The sequence below is a fragment of the Propithecus coquereli genome, unplaced genomic scaffold (assembly GCF_000956105.1).
Source record: "Propithecus coquereli isolate 6110/MARCELLA unplaced genomic scaffold, Pcoq_1.0 Scaffold314, whole genome shotgun sequence".
NCBI lineage: Eukaryota > Metazoa > Chordata > Mammalia > Primates > Indriidae > Propithecus > Propithecus coquereli.
This window is the reverse complement of record NW_012148775.1, coordinates 3020594-3042245: the sequence shown is the minus strand read 5'-3', so window position 1 is coordinate 3042245 and position 21652 is coordinate 3020594. Positions and strand designations below refer to the sequence as shown.

At 43.2% G+C, this 21652-nt stretch overlaps 2 protein-coding genes across 4 annotated transcripts in view; one reads left to right on the top strand and one right to left on the bottom strand.

The window, feature by feature from the left end:
• Nucleotides 1-14408, bottom strand: part of GIT2 (G protein-coupled receptor kinase interacting ArfGAP 2) — a 47011-nt gene extending 32603 nt beyond the window's left edge. For 2 of the 3 annotated variants that reach the window (XM_012650212.1, XM_012650213.1), the window contains exons 1-7: nucleotides 14199-14408; nucleotides 9965-10098; nucleotides 8339-8451; nucleotides 7607-7712; nucleotides 5262-5348; nucleotides 5017-5147; nucleotides 2861-2955 (exon numbers count right to left, since the gene is read on the bottom strand). In XM_012650212.1, coding sequence (XP_012505666.1) covers nucleotides 2861-2955; nucleotides 5017-5147; nucleotides 5262-5348; nucleotides 7607-7712; nucleotides 8339-8451; nucleotides 9965-10098; nucleotides 14199-14250 — 718 coding nt within the window. In that variant the 5' untranslated portion in view covers nucleotides 14251-14408. The remainder of the gene's footprint in view (nucleotides 1-2860; nucleotides 2956-5016; nucleotides 5148-5261; nucleotides 5349-7606; nucleotides 7713-8338; nucleotides 8452-9964; nucleotides 10099-14198) is intronic. The other variant, XM_012650214.1, reaches the window with a different exon arrangement.
• A 2416-nt stretch (nucleotides 14409-16824) lies between these two features.
• ANKRD13A (ankyrin repeat domain 13A) overlaps nucleotides 16825-21652 on the top strand; it is a 33126-nt gene continuing 28298 nt past the window's right edge. The window contains exon 1 of the mRNA XM_012650225.1: nucleotides 16825-17182. Coding sequence (XP_012505679.1) covers nucleotides 17087-17182 — 96 coding nt within the window. The 5' untranslated portion in view covers nucleotides 16825-17086. The remainder of the gene's footprint in view (nucleotides 17183-21652) is intronic.

Below are 21652 nucleotides of genomic sequence, written 5' to 3'. Positions count from 1 at the left end.
TACCTGTATCTTCTCCCAGTCCGTGTCTTGTCTTTTCATTTTCTTAACCTTAGATTTCTTAGAACAAAAGATTTTAATTTTGATGAAGTACAAATTATCAACATTTTCTTTTATGGATTGTGCTTTTGGTGTTATATTTAAGAATTTCAATCCAAGATCACAAAGATTTTCTCTTATGTTTTCTTCTAGAAGTTTTATGGTTTTAGGTTTTACATTTAGATCTATGATCCATTTTGAATTAATTTTTTGGATAAGGTGTGAGATTTAGGTTGAAGTTCATTTTTCTGCATGTGGATGTCTGCACACAGATGTCCAACATAATATATTAAAAAGACTATCTCCCTTCTACTGAATTACCTTTGCACATTGGTCAAAAACCAATTCAACATATTTATATGGGTCTATTTCTGGATTTTCGATGCGGTTTCATTAATCTATGTGTCAATCTTTTCATCAATACTACACTGTCTTAAGTTCTACAGCCTTAAAATTAAGTGGTGTGCTTCTTCCCAAATTATTCTTCTTTTGCAAAACTGTCTTGGCTATTCTAGTTCATCTTTCATTTGAAATTTATTATATATTTATTTAGTTAGTGAGTTATAGACAGGGTCTCTGTCACCTGGGCAAGAGTACAATAGTGTCACCACAGCTCACTGCAACCTCAAACTCCTGGGCTCACATAATCCTCCTGCATCAGCCTCCTGAGTAGCTGGGGCTACAGGTGAGCGCCACCACACCTGGCTAATTTTTCTATTTTTCTTGTAGAGATGGGGTCTTGCCATGTTGCTCAGGCTGGTCTCGAACTCCTGGCCTCAAATGATCCTCCTGCCTCAGCCGCCCACAGTGCCAGGACTATAGGAAGGAGCCATGGAGCCCACCTTCTGTTTCCAATTCACTGACTTTTCTTTGTCATCTCTATTCTGCTGTTAAGCCCATCCAGTGAGTTTTAAAATTTCAGTTATTGTATTTTTCAATTCTAACATTCCTATTTGGTTCTTTTCTGCATCTTCTATTAATATTTCTCTCCTGGGATTTTCTATATTTCTATTTGTTTCAAGAATGTTCACTCTTACTTCTTCGAGCTTGGTCTTACTAGCTGCTTTAAAATCTCTGATAATTCCAACATCTGTGTCACCTTGGGGTTGGCTTTCCCCTTGCAAGTCTGTGAGATTTTCCCGGTTCTTCATGTGTCAAATCATTATGGATAGTATTCTGGACATTTTGAATGTTATGTTGTGTCTGGGTCTTCTTTAAGCTCTATGGAGAATGTTACTATTTTTGTTTTAGCAGGCAACTGACCGGGGTAGGTTCTGCCTCCCGGGCAAGTGGTGAGAGAATAGAGAGAAAAAGAAAAGCAATCAGGATCCCCCTCATGCCCTCGGTCAGAGATTGAAGCAGGCCAGGCGCGGTGGCTCATGCCTGTAATCCTAGCACTCTGGGAGGCCGAGGCGGGTGGATCATTCTGAGCTCAGGAGTTCGAGACCAGCCTGAGCAAGAGCGAGACCCCGTCTCTACCAAAAAATGGAAAGAAATTAATTGGACAGCTAAAAATATATAGAAAAAATTAGCCGGGCATGGTGGCACGTGCCTGTGGTCCCAGCTACTCGGGAGGCTGAGACAGTAGGATTGGTTGAGCCCGGGAGTTTGAGGTTGCTGTGAGCTAGGCTGACGCCACGGCACTCGTCCCAGGCAAGAGAGTGAGACTCTGTCTCAAAAAAAAAAAAAAAGAGATTGAAGCACCTTTGGCTACTGCTTCTATTGCTGCCACAGGCTTGCCTGGGGAATAGGGTGGGAGAGATCAGAAAAAGGAAGAAGGAAGAGGGACAAACCCCAGGGGAATCCCCTTACTCTCTGTCCTGCAGAAGTCCCATTTCCTGCTCCTCAGACTAAAAGAGGCTTCTTTGTGCCTATGTCATGCAGTTCCAGGTTTCAGGCTGTCTGTCACTGAAGCTATATCAGAAATAAGATAAATAGGACACTCCCCACCAGCTTCATGGTGCTCTGAGTCCCCTAATCTAGCAGCTAGGATTTACTTTTCGGCATCCTTAGATAGCTACTCTGAGCACTTGGTCCGGGGTTTTTAGTTCTATTCAGCAGGAGACACAGGGTGGGCAGTGCTTGTTCCATCTCACCCAGAACTGGAACCACAACAGGGGCTCTTAACTCTACCGTACAATCAGGATTGAGAACCACTGTATACATGCTTGTAGATATTATGCACCAGCGGTTGGCAAAGTTTTCCTGTCAAGGGCCGAATAGTAAATATTTTAGGCCATGTGGCCACATGGCCTCTGTCGCAACTACTTAACCTATTCAACTCTGCCATTGCTGTGGGAAGGCAGCATGCGAAAGACGTACATGAGTGGGCATAGCTCTCCTGCAATAAAACTTTATTTAATAAAACAGGTGATAGGCGGGTTTTGGCCCACAGACCATGGTTTGCTGACAAATAATCAAGTTGGCTGATGGCAAAGTTCACTTTTGGACTTTTTCCCATTCCTCAGATAGTAGGACTCGTCGAATAACTGCAAAGGTTATTGCTTTGCTGTTCCACTCCTAGTCCCGCGATGTTTAAGGACTGTGGTACATATTCAATTTTGGTTCAATTATGTTCTCTGACTCTTGAAACAGCCACTGTTCTAGAGCTGAAATAAAGTTTTAAAAACTAAAAATTCAAGGAGATTTGACCAACTTGCTATCCTTTACATACAGCTGAAAATTCTGCAGTCATCATTTCAAATAAAAACCCATATTCACAACTTTCTTAAGGATATGTTAAAGCAGAGGAGGTCATAAAAAATAGGGTCCCAACTTGTTTTTCCAGAACCAGGTGTGGAGCGGTTGTTGTCCCTTCACTCACCTGGTTTCCTGCCACAGAGATAGAAGGCTAGTCTGTCCGTCAGCTCGTACTGTATTTCCACGAGGCGCTCTGCCAGCTCATGGTGCCCTCCTTGCCTGCCAAGAGAAAACAAAGCACCGTTCATAGTGCTCGCCACTCACTGGCTTCAGAACAGAAAGGTACAAAGACATCTCCTAAGACACCTGAGCAGTTTATCAAACATGATTTTTTAGAATAATCAGCCTTTTTGTGTAAGGTAGATTGAAGTCTACTTTGAGTCTCACCTTTATAAACACTTTTCACCATCTGAACTATTCCTTTTCTGTTATTAATGCACAAAATAGAATACTTAATGAGGGATTCAAAGAATTATGAGAGGGATAAAGCACAACTTCATTGAATGAGGTGAGAAAATAAAATTAATAAATGGTTTAGGGTAGAAAGAAGGTCTGAAAAATTAACTAGAGCGTTCCTAGAAACATACAATGTCCAGGCCCCACCCTTGGAAATTGTGAATCAGTAAGGACGGGATGGGCCCAGGCATCAATATTTTGAAAAAGGTCCCTCCCCTTGATGACGCTGGTACAGCCAGTCTGACTCTGGATGAGAATATGGTAACCAGTTTAAGGGCCTCGAATTAGGGACAGACCAGCCTAATGAACAGCTCACACCTCAAGCTACTTGTGCCTCTTTTTTTCCTTCAATTTCCATAACAGAGAATATTAAGTTTGCCTTTCTTCATTCACCAAATAAATATTTGAGCTGCTCTGAATCCTTTTAGTAAAAGGCATATAAATAAATTATTACACGGAGAGATTATTATATGCAAGGTACAAATGAGAAAATTTCAAGGTAAGTGATAATAAGCATCACTGACTGAGGGTTCTCTTCCTCTTCCAAGATCAAATCCTAGTTTCAGCCAGTTTCTTTGTCCACTATTCAAGCTACTACATAATACCCTCCAACCTACCACATAGCTTTGATTTTTAACACGCACATCTTTTTTCCCTCATTTTTTACCATCTGCAAAGTCAGGAAATACCCTATGATTGACAATACATCATAATTTAATTGGCTGAATTTTTTTTCTTTTTTAGTGCTATGTGAAATAATGTTGCCCTGTGCAATCAATATAGGCTTAGATCTCATGAAATACGGCATTCCTGTTGTTATTCCTGACACACTCTACTCTCTCCGGTCAGGTCTCCTGCTGTGCTGCGCATGCCCTGTCCATCCTTCCCTCCAGAACTTCACTGTGCCTTTCCTCGCACCTGGAGTGCTTCTGCTTCTCCTCCACACCTTCACATTCAACCGACTCCTCAACAACCAACTAAAGAAATTTCTTAATGATTTGGGCCACAGTGAAGAAACCCTATCTATGCTTTTTAAGATCAACTGTCCATTTTGGCAATGCATCACCTATAATCTTGCTTCATTTAACTCTTTCAGGCATTTATGAAGCATCTTTCCAAACAACGAAGTTTTGTCATTTGACCCATTTTATCCTCTGTGGAGCAGTACTTCACAGTTAATAAAAGTAATTTGGAAAAAGAAGGAAAGATGACTCATCTTCAGTCATTTAAATGATATTGAACACTCACTTACAAATTTACTTATTTTTCCAGTATTTCATAGTGAAAATTTTCAAATAAAGAAAAATTTAAAGAATTTTACAGTGAGCATCCAGATGTCCACTACCTAAAACTTACAATTAACTTTTACTATACTTGTTTAATCACATATCTATCCATAATTTGCTTTTAGGTTCAAGCAAAGACTAAGAGTATTAAAAAACTGAAGAGTGGGTTCTGTAATTCTTGATGTTTGATTTGGACCCTGACATAAAGGATCAAGTGAAAGATTAGAAGCTAACTAAGTACACTGGTTTGTGATTCTACCTTCCCTGACTTTGCCAGGCTGAGCTTACCTTTAAAGAGGTTAAATGGTTCTTTTTTTTTTTGAGACAGGGTCTCACTCTTGTTCAAGCTGGTCTCGAACTCCTAAGCTCAAGTGATCCTCCCGCCTCAGCCTCCCAAAGTGCTGGGATTACAGGCATGAGCCACTGTGACTGGCCAGGTTAAATGTTAATCATACACAATTTAGCTATGTAATGATGAATTATACACAACATAAAAAATTCCAAACAGAGAGAAGTAGCAAGAATGTAGGGCTCTTACCTTGCGTAATCAACAGGAGTTTTCCCACTAGAATCTTGTGTGCCCGGGTCTGCTCCATATACTGCCAATAATTCAGCCTGTAAAATCTGTCCTGCTTTGGAGGCAACATGAAGTGGGGTATTTCCTTTCTCCTGAGAATCATTAATAAAAAGTAGACAAAAAAGCACATTAAATAAACTAAAGGCTACATGAACACAACTCACTTAGTTTCAATTTAATATCTGAATCAATTCATGTTTTCTTACAGGATGAAAGAAGTTGGCTTGTGCTCCTAAAGACAATAGTCTCAAACAGGTTTCAAGATTCCCTGTTCTCACGCTTGAATGGAGTTGCTGAAAAATACAAACAAAAAAGGAGTATTTGTTAGAAGTATAAACAAAAAAGTATTAGGGCAGCTGGCAGACCATTTTACTATATGTCACGTTGCCAACACATTTTTATTTGGCTCAGTAAGGTGGATGGAGCAGTCTTTCCTTTGCTGGTCACAACCACACTTGGGCTGCAAGGTGGGGTCGGGCCTATTTTACGGATAAGGAAACTAGGGCTGTAAAGGCTGACCTGCCCCAGTGCATGGCTTGTCCAAGTAAGCGGCACAACCAGAACCTGAGGGACAGGCAGTACTCTACGAGGAGGTGGTTGCACATGGCTCTGAAGCCAGACAGACTTGAATTTCAAACCATACCCTCTGAAGCTGTGTGACCTTGAGAAAGTTCTTGAAGCAATCTGAACCTCAGTTTCCTCATCTCTAAAATAGTGATAATAATGTGACCCATTCACATGGTTACTGTAAGGATTCAATGATATAATAAAGAATATGATTAGTTGTTGTTATAACTGAACTTAGGGCGTTGGGACTTCAAATTCTACACTGTGTAAGCTCTAAGATTCTGCCTTATACCATATTCTCTCCACCATACTGTTCTTGGCCCGTACATAATGCTTTCAGGGTGGGGAATAGGCCTGTGACATACCGAATTCCGTACTACTGCAGAAAAGCCCTTATACATTTAGAAGATGAGCTGCCTTCCTTCAAGTCTAATCTAGAATTGTCCAAGATGCAATAACCCTTATTACAGGAATGGAAAAAATCTACTCTAACATCTATATTTAAGTCTTATTTTGATTAATTTTTTATACAGCCTTTTTTTTCCTTAAGAGATGGGGTTTCAGCAGCACGTTGGGTGGTCCCGTGGATCTGTCTCTTGCTTCAACAGTGTTTGGATTAACAGACCTGGGGACTCCCTTTCTTACAGTCTCCGACAGGGAAAAAAAAAAAAAAGAGAGAGATGGGGTTTCACTATGTTGTGTAGGCTGGACTCCTGGGCTCAAGTGGTCCTCCCACCTCAGCCTCCCAAGTAGATGGGACTATAGATGTGTGCCACTTCATCTGGCTATTTTTCAAAAATTTTGGTTAAAAAACCTACTGCATACCAAGTTTTCTTTTTCTTGTTTTTTTTTTTTTTTTTGAGACAGAGTCTTGCTCTGTTGCCCAGGCTACAGCGTCATGGCATCAGCCTAGCTCACAGCAACCTCAAACTCCTGGGCTCAAGCGATCCTTCTGCCTCAGCCTCCCGAGTAGCTGGGACTACAGGCATGCGCCACCATGCCCAGCTAATTTTATATTTTTAGTAGAGATGGGGTCTCGCTCTTGCTCAGGCTGGTCTCGAACTCCTGACCTTGAACGATCCACCCGCCTTGGCCTCCCAGAGTTCTAGAATTACAGGCGTGAGCCACCGTGCCTAGCCGCTTTTTCTTGTTTTTAAATTTTAATTTTTATTTCCTTAATAGAGACAGGGTCTCACTCTTGCCCAGGCTGGTCTCAAACTCCTGAGCTCAAGTGATCCTCCCGTCTCAGCCTCCCAAAGTGCTAGGATTATAGGCGTGAGCCACCACGCCCGGCCCCATACCAAGTCTTATTAATTAATGGAAGCAACCATTATATACATTTCTATGCCAAATTTAAAATTCTGAATTGTGAATGCCCATCCTCTGTGGGAGTGAGCATTTGTCAAAAGCAGTGCTTTGAAATTATATGCGCATTTCTTATGGCATCTCTCAAACACAAGTGAAGGCCCACAAAGAAATCCATCTACTCATATTACAAGGATGATAAACCAGTCTGTGCACTATAGCTTTAAGTCACACATTGCTTTCTGAAGATTCAACTCAGTCTGCAACCTGGAAACCTGAAAAAGTTAGCCCTCTTCCTCTGGTACTTTTTCTAGTCCTTATTAGAAACAAATGATTATCCTTCAAACTTTCTATTTCCGTTTAGAAACAAACTCTGAAATGGTTCCCATTTCAAAATTAAACAAAAAACTTATTGAAATACAATTCAAAAACCATATTTGAAAAATGTAAATTGTTTTCTAGATACTTATTTTTCCTCTTTGTCCTTGTACCCCCATTGACATGAACAGTTGCCATTTGAATTAAGATTAAAGAGAAAACCAATTGCAAAAAAAGCTGTTATTAATTATTTAATGTACAGAAATGAGTTTTTGTTTTTCTTTCTACCTTTAAAATTTTTTTCAAATCGAACATGCTGTCTCAGTCAGCTTTTTTAGGGGTTTTAAAAGGTGTGACCCACCTTACTAAGATCTTTGGCAGTCACACTATCATCATCCCGGCAGGGCAAGCGATGGACAAACGCTAACATCTGATACTTGGCTCTGATGAATTCCGCTTTATTGGGACTGGTTTGAAAACAAAAACAAAACAGTTCACTTGTAGTTCAGATGCGACATTCCCCATTCTTTGTACTGTGAAAAGAAGAGGAAGTGACCCACATCCCCTACTCAAGAATAAAATGAACAATGCTCAAGTGAGTTTTAGTGGTGTTTAAAGACCTGAAGTCTGAAAACATACATTAGGCATTATAATGGCTGGGACTGCAGAATATCTACTTTTTATAGTATCCTTCTTCTCTGTGTAATTTTCTGAATTGACCTAGCAACCTGGGAGGAAGCGGCATTTAGTCCCATCTCATAGGTGAGGCATCTGGCAGACTGGTGGCCCAGAACCTAGATTTCTGGTCTGACGGCCTCTTGTTTGAGTAACTAAGTTTAAATCTGATTACAAGTGCAGCCTCCAAGCCTGGTTTCCAACTGGAGAAACCATTTACTCCTGCTGGGTAACCAAGCAAAACAGATGGTCCCGCCCCGCCTCATTCTACATTTCTGACAGCAAAGAGCCCAATGCACAATTGGGGTAACCACCTCCTGTGCTGTCCTTGAGGAGGTTGATCAAAAATAGCTGCACTCCTGTCACTGGGCCCCACTTGTTATGAAGAAATAAAAGTATTTATAAACATTCCACTCACTGTACTTTATCCTGTGGATTAGCTTTACGTCTTCCGCTCATAATAGAGGCAGGGTCCAGCAAAGAATGCTCCCATATAGAATTAGCACCGTTATTATACAATGTTTCAACCATCTAAAACAAGCAGTAGGAAAACGTATTTTAATTTCTTTCCACAGATATTCAATGGGAATCAGTAACCGAACCAGGAAAACGAAGCCCATTACAAACACTACGATGCCTGGGATATCACTCATAACATTATTTTCTGATTTCAGAATGAGAAAGATGAACCTGTATACAGGATTCAGGCTTTGACCAGCAGGATAGCTAAATGCCTAAATGGGTTGGATTGCATTGTTCTTATAGATTATTAAAGAAAAGTACTTCAGGGCAGTGTTTCCCAAGCCTGATCAAATACTATTTTCAAGAGTCCTAACAACCCATGTACTGTCTATCCAACTTAATATTTTTCTTTAAATCCACTCACTTTTTGAAACTTTTATTAACAGTTATGGTTTGATGTGCTGTAGTTTTCTTATACACATTAAAATAAATGTTTGAGTGTTACCTACATCTGTCTGGAGTATTACTGGTGGTTCACGTACCACACTTTGGGAATTGTTGCTTTAGAGTTAACCCTGGCACTTTAAACTACTCGTTTCTGGACTTTATTCAGATTCTATAATGTAATCTGCCTATGTAAACGCAGACAGACCTGAAAGCAGCAAACACCTACCTTCACATGAAAATGAGCTGTTAGAAATGTCCGAGCAAAAGTTATTAATAAACCATATCTCCTAATTTCATTTCAAAGCATGACTCCTGAAACAGCCCCATCTGTTTTTTACATTAGTGGAGATATTTTCACATCAGTGATCCAAACCCACTTGTTTTGGTCCCCTGGTTCATACTAACAAGTTTCAGGGACAAGTTGTGCAGCTGCCACAGATTTAGTGAAGTATGCACTCAAGACAAATGAAGGCAAAATGCACGCTTAATCCTGAATTCCAAGAGAATCTGAAGAATACGTGCCCCAAAATAGAAGTACAGGTAACTTGACATTGGACCCAAAATAAAACAGAGAGCCCATTTAACACTTAACAGAGTGTTAGGCACGCAATCAAAACACGTTAATTTGATTTGGTCTTTCTGACTAGCAGCAAGAGCTTTAAGAAAACTTAAGATGTTTCAGAAATTTCTGAGGAATCCATGCTTCTATCAAAGCAGGAAAAAATTTTCTAAAAGTATTAGCAGGTACTCAGGAATAAGTACATTAATGAAAAGTTTCTCCCGCAGTAGCTTTTGGAAACAGTCATCATGGTACATGGAAATGATGGACTAATTAAAAACAATTGCTGGTGACAGTCCAGAAAGTTGGCAGTGCAACATCACTAAGACATTTTAATGACTATCTATCTATCTATAGAAAATTGAGCTTTTGGAACAAGATTTATGTTAGGAGGGGAAAAAAAAAGCTTAAACAATTAATTCAATACAGATAACACTTGTACATAGCATTGATGGGCAAAGCACCTTTATTCAATTATGATTCAAACAATTTTGTAAGATTTAAGAAGTATAGCAGGAGAAATTTTAGCTGCTAAAACATAAATTATAAACCGTGAGAAGAATTCTTATCCTTTACCTGAAGCAGTGTGGGAGGCCACGGTGTGTGTTTAAGATGCCTTACTTGGGAGATATGGCGTCCTAGACTCCGATGGACACTGCAGCACTCATCACATATAAAAGTTCCCCTATTTACTGATGCCCAGGAAGGATCTGGAAAGAGAATGAAATCTCAGTGGCAAGGATACCGGTTGGTTGTTATACTGCCAGATGGCAAAAGACAACTGAGGTTTGGTTTTTGAGAAAAACAAGGCATTTTTGTTGTTTTAGTATGCTCGTCACATATCAAGCTGCGATCTTGTCTGATGATACTACCTACCTTGGCTGATTAGGTACGATGTTAACTGAGACTAAAAACATGAGCTGAAGCCGTGAATAAGCAGTTACCTTCTTTCTGGTTCAGGGCCACAATTCGTAGCCCTAATGTGGATCTACCATCTCAGACATATGCTTTCTCATTCAATGTAAGAGAAACAAATTGAGAGGGTACAGATGAATCATTTCGAATCCATCTCCCCAAACAGCAAGGTAAATTTTGACAGTGAATTAACCACATAGCTTTATCTGAAGTAAATGGTGAAAAGACTGCTGCCAAAATCCACTGCTACAAATCGACACGCCTCTACACTTAGCAGAAAGCTGCAAGTGACAGAACTAAAAAACTGCTCAGCTGCTATGGCTCTGAGGACAGGGAAAGCTGGCCTCTTCTACTAGGAAATGTTCTATGATATCCATTAGTTGTTTCAGATAAACTACTGAGTCCAGTCCTGTAACTGATTTGAAAGAAAAGAAGCTGCAATAACAGTGGCTTCACAGAGGCAAAGACATAATATAAAAACGAGTAATATTTTTAGTGCATGTATTATATAATACTTTTTTCCTTTGAAGTCACAGAACTTCATTAGACATCCTTTGAAATAAGGAATAATTCATATTTGGTAAACAGGACAGATCTGGGTAAGTAAACTGAGCACTTAGAAACCCCAAATAGAGAAAGATCTACATTTCATCAGACTCACGATAGGGTGACAAAAGGTGCCACTAGGCTGCCTGGTTTACATTTTAAAATTCTTCAGTGTCCACGAAAATCTCTAAAATGCATGTACACCATCTTTACCATTTTAAACAGTTTATTCAAACTCTTTCCAACCATAAAATGAAAAGTTACAGAATTTCAATGAAAGACAAATTCTGGGAGCCAGAGAGTGTGGTGGTTAAGAGGGTTGGCTCTGGAGACAAGCAGTTCAAGGTTTGAACCCCAACTCTGCCACTTCTTTGGGTGATGGGAATAACAACATCTCAGGACAGTGAGGATATAAAAAGTAAAGTACCTTTCATATAGTAAGTGCTTAGTAATGTCAGCTGTCCCATCTTTTCTAAATCATTTTCTAAGTATTCAGATATTTTCAAGAGCCTACTGAAATTCACAATCACTGGAAAAAGTCTTTGATTGGAAATACTCAAAACATTGAATGTTTCAGTGTGAACACTGTACCACTGTAGTGGAAATCTCAGCAGAGTTTTCAGGTAATTGAACTCAGAGTATGATGTACTTAAAATGAGCTAGATTTGTTTTTTTAAAGAAGCACATAAAATATTTAAGAAGATGTGATAATGGCTAAATGGCTAAATAAAGCAGAAACGAAATAACTGAATAAAGTATAACTCTCTTCATTACTACTATGCCATTCTAAAAAGCAAAGATTGGAAACATCAAGATGAAGGGTCCCTACACAGATGCATAACAGTATTGCTTTCTACGGCATGGTTCTACCACTAATGACAAAGAAAGACAGTTTTGAGAGGATTCATGGTATTCTTGCAGGAAATTAAACAGGAACAAGTCAGCAAGGAATTAACACACATTAAGAGAGGTTCTCAATCACTTAAACATCATGGATCAGAATCCCATGGGAAAAATATTAGAAAGTTAACAACATAGTAAAATAAATATTGAGTGTGTATGAATGAGTTGGGTGAAACCCTTCAAGTTTATCTGGATGCTTTATGCCAGGGCTCCATGAACACCACAAATGGACTTCAAAAAGATGTCTGTGACTCCCCCTGAGAAATCTTACATAAATTCAGGGTGAAAGAGTAAGTACATGTGCATTTTCTGAGGAGATGGCTTTAGCATTCAAAGGGGTCCCTAACCCTACAAGTAATTCTTTCACTAGGGCTTTGCAGAAAAAGCAGCACAAATTCCTAGCTGCTCAAGTTCAAATAGCATTTCAAGGTAGCCTAATTACATTCAAAACAGGAAGGAAATGACTCAAGTCTCTGTAGATTAGGTTAGGAGACAACAACTTAAACGGTACAATGGAAGAGAAAATGTCCTGAAATGCATGAAATGCCACAAAAGTGCAAGATAGTATTTAGGGTGGCAACGGAGAAACAGTTTTCCTTTGCCCCATACCGTCCATTGAGAAGTTAAGAATATGCAATCCAAGAGGAAGCTAGAAGCTAGACACATGTGAATCAAACAGATCACAGAAAGTTCAACTGAAAACAGACAAGAAAATAAGGAAGTGGAACAAATAACATTTTTAGAGAAAACGATGGAGTTTGTATAACACACACTAACTTGCTTTATGAAACACCTCTTTTTAAACTCCTCCATAACCCCCTCCCTATCTTCAAAGGAAACTGGTAACACCACCTGCACTATACAGGCCATGAAATAACCACATAAGACTTGGGTTATCACAACAGTACTATCTAAAATCGGTCTCCACTTCCAAATGACAAGATGAAGAAGAGAACATTTGCAAGGCCACTGGTGTTCAATGACTTAATTAAGATTGTTTATTGGATGCTATTATGCCAAGGAAGCCATGTTACCTCTCAATGACTTCAATCTCAAAGCAGATAAATCCAACACCTAAAAGAGCATATAATCTCTATCTAGAGACCTGTCAATTCAGTTCCAATTGCTAAGCCAGAATTGATCTCTAAACCCGAATACAATGTATGAATGTTTAGGCATTACTATGGAGGAATGGTTTTTGCCTTTCGATGCCCCTCTATGCTAATTTTGCCAGTGATTTTGTGTTTGTTTAAACTGTAATTAATGTATAATTAAGGTAGTCAACCCAGCCAGGCAGGTGGCTCAGGCCTGTAATTCTAGCACTCTGAGAGGCTGAGGTGGGAGGATCACTTGAGCTCAGGAGTTAGAAACCAGCCTGAGCAAGAGCGAGACCCCATCTCTACTAAAAATAGAAAGAAATTAATCGGACAACTAAAAATATATAGAAAAAATTAGCCGGGCGTGGTGGCGAGTGTCTGTAGTCCCAGCTACTCGGGATACTGAGGCAGGAGGATTGCATGAGCCCAGGAGTTGGAGGTTGCTGTGAGCTAGGCTGACGCCATAGCACTCGCCAGGGCAAGAAGAGTGAGACTCTGTCTCAGAAAAAAAAAAAAAAAGGTAGTCAACCCTAGGTTTAAGGGGCTGCAAGGATTCTACACTAGATAACGTAATATAAAAAAGAAGAAAAAAATTTAGATGAGATGATCCTAAGAATTTTCACCGAATCTTCCTAACCACCGAGCGTGGTACTCCCAATTATCCCCATAGAAAAAAAATGAGGAAATCAAGACCAAGTGACCAAGTGAAGTCATCAGCCCAAGGTCACCCATAGGCTAAATCTGGTTCGAACCCAAGCCGTTCTAATTGCCAAACTTGACACGCACTGCCGAAGTGCTGGTTGTGTTTTCGAGACTCCGGACCTCCCGGAGATTCTTCCTAGTAAGAGAGCTGTCGGGATGTCAGGAACCGAGAAATCATCTATGGGGGCCGTCTGGAGAGTCTCAGGGAGTATCGCTCACCCTGGGCAGGGCCCCCAGGCGAGGCGGGGGTTCGGTGGAAAGTGACACCTGCAGCCTCTGGGGGCTGCAGCCGGGAGGACGTTCGTATTTTACTTCTGTAATTAGCCTTCCTGTGGATTGCCCAAGCCCCTTCCTGTCAGGGGAGCGTTCCCGGCCCCCGCCGCCTCCCTAGCCGGCCTGGGACGGAGGGGACGAAAGGGGAGGGAGGGCCGAACGGGACGGGAGGGCGGCGGCCCCCTGCCCGCCCGGCTCTGACAGGCCCGGGACGGGTCCCGCCTCAAGGCGGCCCGGGAACTTTCTTCGCTGCAACCCCAGCCGCGGGTTGCCGCGCTCGGCTGCGGGAACCCGCCCGACCCGAGGGGGCGGCCCCGGGGCAGGGGTCCGGGCCAGGAGAGCAGAGGGGAGCGGGCCTGGCCGGTGCGACTCACCCGGCCCGCTGCAGTCAGCGCACAACTCGCTGCTCCGGAGCCGTTTCGACATGGCTCCCGCCTCCCACCTGCCGGGAACCAGAGGCCCCGGGACCGCGAAGGCAGCGGCGGCAGCGCTTCCGCTCTAACGGGTCCCAGCGGCGGCGCTGGCGGCGGCGCTTCTTCCCTCAGTGCCTCGCAGCCTTGGCGCAGCACGCACGCGCGGGGAGGCACCCTTCTGCGACTGTCAGGTCATGTGACCGGAAAGGGCAAGCTGCCTGGTCACCATCTTGAGTGAGGGCAAGAGACTGGCCCAGCATCCTCTGACCTACCTTAAAATCTTGAATTTGGGTCTCCCTCTCCGGCAGAGGTTCCCCTTGTCCCAGCGCTGAATTATACCAGCAAAATCGGTGACCAGAACGCTGCAGCCACAACCTCCCTGAGGCAATCAGTGGTTAAGTCAAGTTCATTCATTCATTCCTTTATTCAACAAATATTTATAGAGCCCCTACCATGTTCCACACACTGTTGCAGACCCTGGAAAAAGAACAGTGAGCAAAGAAGGCACAGTTTCAGATCCTTGTGAAGCTTACATTCTACTAGGGTAGATCTACAATAAGTAAAGTAAGAATATATTAGATAATTCCTTCTTCAGGCTTCACTTTTAATCTCATCTTCAAAATGAAGATAACGTGTTGCCTACCTCTAGTCCATGATTTGTTTTTGTGTGGCCTGCTACGTAAGAATGATTTTTACATTTTTAAAGTGTTGCAAGAAGAAAAGAAGAAGAGGGAGAGGGAAAGAAAGAGGAAGAAGAATATGCAACAAAACTTGTATGTGACCGGCAAAGCTAAATATTTGCTGTCTGGCTAAGGACAAATGGAATAAGTTATGGGAAAATGTGCAATGCCTGCTCGGTAGTAAGCCCTAAATAAATAGTAGCTCCTGTAATTATTAATATTACCATTATTTTCTAATTATTACTTTTTTCCTATAGTTGGGATTTGAGAATAAGAATAGCTAACCTAGAGTAATTTACAGGATGGTGTGAGATAAACACAATGAAATTAGGTTAATCAGTGTCAAGGAAAAAACAGATGTGACCCTCATACTAATGTATAATTACTGTATGTGTTACATGTAAACACAACTATGATCTCCATTCAGCAAATATTAGATGCCTATAGTGGGCCAGTAGTATTGTGGGCCAGTAGGGCTCTGATTTTAGGTACTTTAGTAAGCAAAACGGATGTAGCCCCTGCCATTGTGGAGTTTTCAAACTAATGAGATAGGAGAGTTGTTCAATAAACATGGGATCATGAAGAGGAAGAATATTAAGTTGCACGAGTCATTTGAAAGAATAACAAGTGCTGTAAGAGGCCTCAGAAGCACTGGTCTTGGGTCCATCTCCCCCTTATGATGAATGTGTAATGTGAGGATAACCACATAATTCCCACGCATTCCATAGTTACAGCCTCTGGGTGCCATCCTGTTTTGGTTCCACAACTCACAGATCTTCTGGGCTCCACACATGCAGCAAATGGATTAGGCTAGGATTCTTGAACAGCTGTTGTTGCAGGCATCTGAAAAGCTGGATGTGCATAAGCAGAGAAGGTAGAAGGAATGTTTTCAAGATGCGCTGAATAACTTCACCCAGCTATGTGGTCTAGTTGTGAACAGCTGAGCTGAAGCAGCAGCAGAAAGCTCAAGTTGGTGAGTAGCTGTAAGATGACTTGGTTCTTCATTGGGTCAAGGAAGCATAGTGCCTGAGGTTGAAACTCAAAGGATGAACTTAATACTTGCACACTGTAGTCTAATGTGGGTCTTACATATTAGTCCTTTCAGCCAGAAGCCCAAAATCTAAATGGCTAGCTTAAAAATGACATACATGAACTACATCACCACCATAGGTAGCTTTGAGTCATAACCCAGTTTGGAGTTCAGATAGAGCAGTGGTTCTCAACTAGGGGCGATTTTTCTCCCCACGGGGACATTTGGCAATGTCTGAAGATACGTTTTGAGGAGTGCTTCTGGCATTAACTGGGTGGAGAAACCAGGGAAACTGCTCAACATCCTACAAAGCACTGGACAGCCCCCACACAAGGAATTAGGCGGTTCAATATGTGCAGAGGTTGAGAAATCCTGAGATATATTAATAACTATCCCCTTGCTATGCAAATACTGTATTGGAAGCCACTTCTCCAGGATTTAGAGTTCCTTCTTTAAAATTGTTTGGTGTTGCCCACTTCCAAAATGGCTTCTAACCAATCCTAGAAAGATCTGCCCTGATCCAAAAAGGCAGCCGCGGAGTCAGTAGCTGGAATGGTTTGGTCCCCGGCCCTTGTCGTCACCCCCTGACTGTGGGGCCAATGGAAGAGGCTCAGTTGTGGACCGAACCACCTGGGGTGGCTGGGGCAGGGGGAATGAAGCTGGTGACAGACAGACCGAGCTTTCCACGTCTAGATCCTTGGCCAGGGGAAAGAACGACAGGTCTGGATTGTGGGTCCCGACGAGTTTTCCGGTGTGAGTCGGAGGCGGATGGGGCGGGGCGGACTCCGGGCCCGGTGTCGGGGCCTCGCCCCCTCCCGCCGCGGGCGCGCTGGTTCGCTCCGCGCACTTCCCTGTTTGGGGCAGTTCGGTCAGCGAGAGTCGGTTCGCGAGCTGTCAGCGCGGGCGGGAGCGCGGCGGGGCGCGGGGTGGGCGCGGCCGACCCGGTCCCGTAGCCGGCCCGCGACCCCGGACTTCCCGCGCGCCCCGCACCCTGCCCGCTAGGCCGTCCGGCCGCGTCCCGCGCCCCTCGCTCGCTCGCTCGCTCGCCTCGTTCTCTCGCTCGCCGGCCGCCGGAGACCCTGCCGGGGCCGAGGTTTCTGGCAGGCGGGCGGCGAGGGCCCGGCTGCGGCCTCCTCGACATGTCCTCGGCCTGCGACGCCAGCAGCCACTTCCCCCTGCATCTCCTGGTGTGGAACAACGACTATCGGCAGCTGGAGAAGGAGCTGCGGGGCCAGGTGAGGGGCGGGGCGGGGCGGAGGTCGGTCCCCGGTGGGGACGGGGGCAGTCGGGGGTCGTTTCGCCTTTCTGAGCCCGTTTCCAGTCCTCTGCCGCCGGAGCCCCCAGACCCCTTCACTTCTGCAGTCGTGGAACAGTAATAATACTAGGACATGTATTGAGTGCTTCCTGTGCCCGGAGCATTTTTAAGACATCTGTCTTAACCTTTCTAGTAACACCGGGAGGTAGGGGCTATTATATTATTCCACTTGCCGGAAGGAAACTGAGGCCCTGAGAGGTTACGTGCCTGTGCGAGGATGGCCCAGCTAATAAATACCAAGTGGGGATTTTAACTGAGGCTACCTGTCCCCAGAGTGCTGTGTCTCAGGCTCTGCTGCCTCAACGACTTAAGGACAGCACACACTCCTGGCTGTAAGGAAAGGTTTGGTTGGTTTTGGAGTCTAGGTTCTAACTCGCCCTGTGACCTTGGGCAAGGCGTTTTCCCTCTCTGGCCTACATTAACTTGTCTGTAGAATGAGGATGTTTACTGATATGGGCAAAACCAGTACTTGACTATATTGATAGGTCTGGGGTGAAGACCAGGAATCAGCATTTTAACAAGCTGCTCAGAGAGGCTGATACATAGTAAAGTTTGAGAATCACTGGTTATCCGGCTCCTTAAAATCCCTTCCTATTTTTAAGTGCTTTGATTCTTTGTCTTTTATTTATTGCCATCTCTTTAAAGCAGTGGTTCTCAGTTGGAGGTGTTTTTGTCCCCCACCCCCAACCCCCGGGGACATTTGGCAATGTATGGAGACATTTTTGGTTGTTACAAGTGGGGAGTGGGTGCTACTGGGAGTGGGTGGAGGCCAGCCATGCCTTTCAGCATCCTACAGTGCACAAGAAAGCCCCCCATGATAAAGAATTAACTGGTCCCCAAAGTTAATAGTTGAGAAACTCTGCTTTAAAAGAATCCCAATAATTCTGGGAGGTATTGATGGCGTCAAGTTACAAGCTAGCAAACTTAGCAGCTAGGATAAGGATTTATAATTACCCCTGAAATCTGGTATAATTGTTCTTATTGGTTTCATTCATTTTTATCCAGCGTGTTAAAGACCTGTTTTTTTTTGTTTGTTTTTTGTTTTTTTTTGAGACAGAGTCTCACTGTGTTGCCCGGTCTAGAGTGCCGTGGCATCAGTCTAGCTCACAGCAACCTCACACTCCTGGGCTCAAGCAATCCTTCTGTCTCAGCCTCCCGAGTAGCTGGGACTACAGGCATGCGCCACCATGCCCGGCTAATTTTTTCTATATATTTTTAGTTGTCCAATTAATTTCTTTCTAATTTTTAGTAGAGACAGGGTCTCACTCTTGCTCAGGCTGGTTTCGAACTCCTGAGCTCAAACAATCCGCCCGCCTCGGCCTCCCAGAGAGCTAGGATTACAGGCGTGAGCCACCGTGCCTGGCCAAGACCTGGTTTTTGAATGACTCAAAATTGACCTTATAATTGTCAAGAAATTTTAGGCTGGGTGCAGTGGTTCATGCCTGTAATCCTAGCACTTTCAGAAGCTGAGGCAGGAGTATTGCTTGAGGCCAGGAGTTTGAGACTAGCCTGAGCAACATAGTGAGACTCCGTCTCTACAAAAAATAGGAAAATTAGCCAGGCCTGGTCATTCACACCTGTAGTTCCAGCTACTCTGGAAGCTGAGGCAGGAGGATCACTTAAGCCCAAGAGTTTGAGGTTGTAGTGAGTTCTGATGATGCCACTGTACTCTAACCTGGGCAACAGAGTGAAACCTTGTCTCAAAAAAAAAAAAAAGAATTCCAGGAAGGATAAACTTTTGTTAAGAGTCATTTTCCTTAATTAGATGACAGGGCAACTACTTAAGAGTTCAGGAGATATGACACATGCCCCCAGACTAAACGATTCACCATTTGGCATTCCAGTATACCTGATAATTTAATTCCCTTTCTATTACTAGATGTGGCTCAGAGGAAATCCTCCACCATTTTACTCTTAGCTCTGTGTCTAAGGCTCACCTGGGACACTTTCAAAATGAAAATGACTAGTTCTGGTTTTTCTGTGTCTGCTGCTTTTTGCATCTGCACTTCCTCAGTACTGTGGCTGCCCAGCTTGTGAAATGTTGAGAGAAAGAATAAAGAAAGTCACAAAATGAAAATCCTATTTGACAGAGAGTTTCATCATCATTAACTATAATACATGTTCTTTCAATACCAATTTCTGAAAACAGGGGGCTTTCTATTCATTGGAGGTGAAAAAAGGAGTTTAAATGTTTAGTAAGACAAGAACAAAGGAAGTCTTGATAGATAATCTAAAGTGTGACATAGTCGAGGTATCTGTTTTTCCTGCAAGCTGTCATAGAAGTGTTCATTAAGAGTTCTGTGTGCCTCTCACCTTGAAAACATTAAGGGCATTCGTGATTAAGGGAGTATAATTTTGCAGCAGATTTTCCCAGAGTAAATTGGTTCTTAATGCCCTTGACTGTCAGGGAAGTCAGGGAAGAATATTTATACTTGCTAATTATTCGGTTTTGACTTTATTAGTTATTATTAATACTTTGGATCATTTCACGGTATACCAGTTCACTCTGAGGAAGAGACAGGTGAAATGTATTCATAAGGAACGTCTTAATTGTGGAAGGTTGACATTTGTGACCACATAATCCAATTTCAGTCCCGAAACTTGGCCATTAAAGGGATCCAGACAGGGTGGCTTCATGGGTGTGTGACCTGTGTAGTTGCTTGGAAGGGCCCCGTACTGGATTTAATGTTTTGCTGTCACTGTCTTGAAATTCTTTACTGTATCTTTGAATAAGGAGCCTTGCCTTTTCATTTTCAGTGGGCCCTACAGATTATGTAACTAGTTCAGGGTCAAAAAGTGGGTAATTGATATCATTAAAATACAGGGCAGGAAATATTTTGTTGCTTTCACATTTACTGAGATCCTCTGTTGATTATGAAACAGCCACCCACCTCTGTGGCACGGAGACAGTTGGGTTTAATGGCCAGCATTAATGCTGATTAACTTGTGAGCTAGGGCATGTTACTTACCCTCTCAGAATTGTGTCACCCCCTGTATGAAGGGGGAGAGTAACACCGAAAGATTATTATTTTACCAGGCGCTGTACTGAAGCGTATTGTGTATAGTCTTAGAGATTTAATGATTTAATTTATCACACCAGTCCTCTAGGGTGGGTGCTACTATGATTCCCATCTTACAGGCGAGGAAACCAAGGTGAAGAGAGGGTCACTTGCTTGCATAGCCAGTGGCTGAGATAGGATTGCAACCTGGAAAGTCGGACTCTGTCCAAATCCTGTATTCTCAACCCCTCCGCTATACGTCTTTCAGTAAAAATGCCTCCATTTCAGGATGGTGGAGAATAAATAAGGAAGATAATGGACCCGAAAGTGCAGGCACAGAGTCGTGGGAGCGGCTGCTGCTGTTATTATTATAATCATCATTTATAAACCTGGGAATTGCACTTCTTTTATGTATGTTCCAATTTTTCTGCAAGGAACATGTAGTGGTTGCACAATTAAAAACAAAAAATTGCTGTCACCCCAGCCATAATGCAGGCTGTGTCCCTTAACGTTTTGTTTGCCAGTGAGTTTCTGCTGTCACACAAGTGAGACTCAAAGCATGCACACTGATAGCTGTAAGAATTTTATTTTGCTCCAGGAACAGCAGCACAAAAAGAATCAAGTTTATCCAATGAAGAGGATAAGCACATGTTTCTGAGTGTGTGTGAACCAGCCCAGCCCCACAGCCGTGCTAATAGCCAGTGTTTGTGTAACTTTGCCAACCAAGAGATTGTTTCAGGCCTTCGTTTGCTCAGCAGAGGCACTTAATAAAGTGCCTCTTAACCCATCAGCTCTTTCATGTTCAGTGAGGCCTTGAAGTTGGTTGTTGAAACTGAAACTGTTCGTGCTCTGGTTATGTCATTTGTCACTTAGCTAGAGAGGTCTGTTAAACTCCTTCGGCCTTCTTACTGACGCTGGGAAAATGACTGAACACTTAAGAGGGTGCATGCAGAGGGGAGTCAGTTCACCGTAGGAAACCCCTGGGACGGGGTGAGGTGGAGGGTGGCCGATGAGGCCTGTCTCTAGAGCCAACCCCAACCTCCTATGTGAAGCCAGCAAGTAAAAGCACAGCATGCAGGCAAGAGGAGGAGGACATTCCACACAGTGGCAACACCTGGAGCCTGACGCCACCCTGGGGTTCTCACTCCAGCCTGGGGCAGGCCAGCTGAGGCCACGGGGCACATGTTTAAGTGGGTGCCCATTGGCTGGAGGCCTGCGGCGAGCCAGGGGCTGGGTGTCCAAGACGAGCAGCCTGGAGCCTGCTTGCAGAGTGCTTCCCTTCCTCCATTGGGATTTCAGCTCAGCTTAGGAAACCGGCCTCTAGATACCTTTTCCCACCTGATTTGGAGTGGGGGCCACAGCTGCAGAGGACCAGGGCAGTCTGAGAGTGA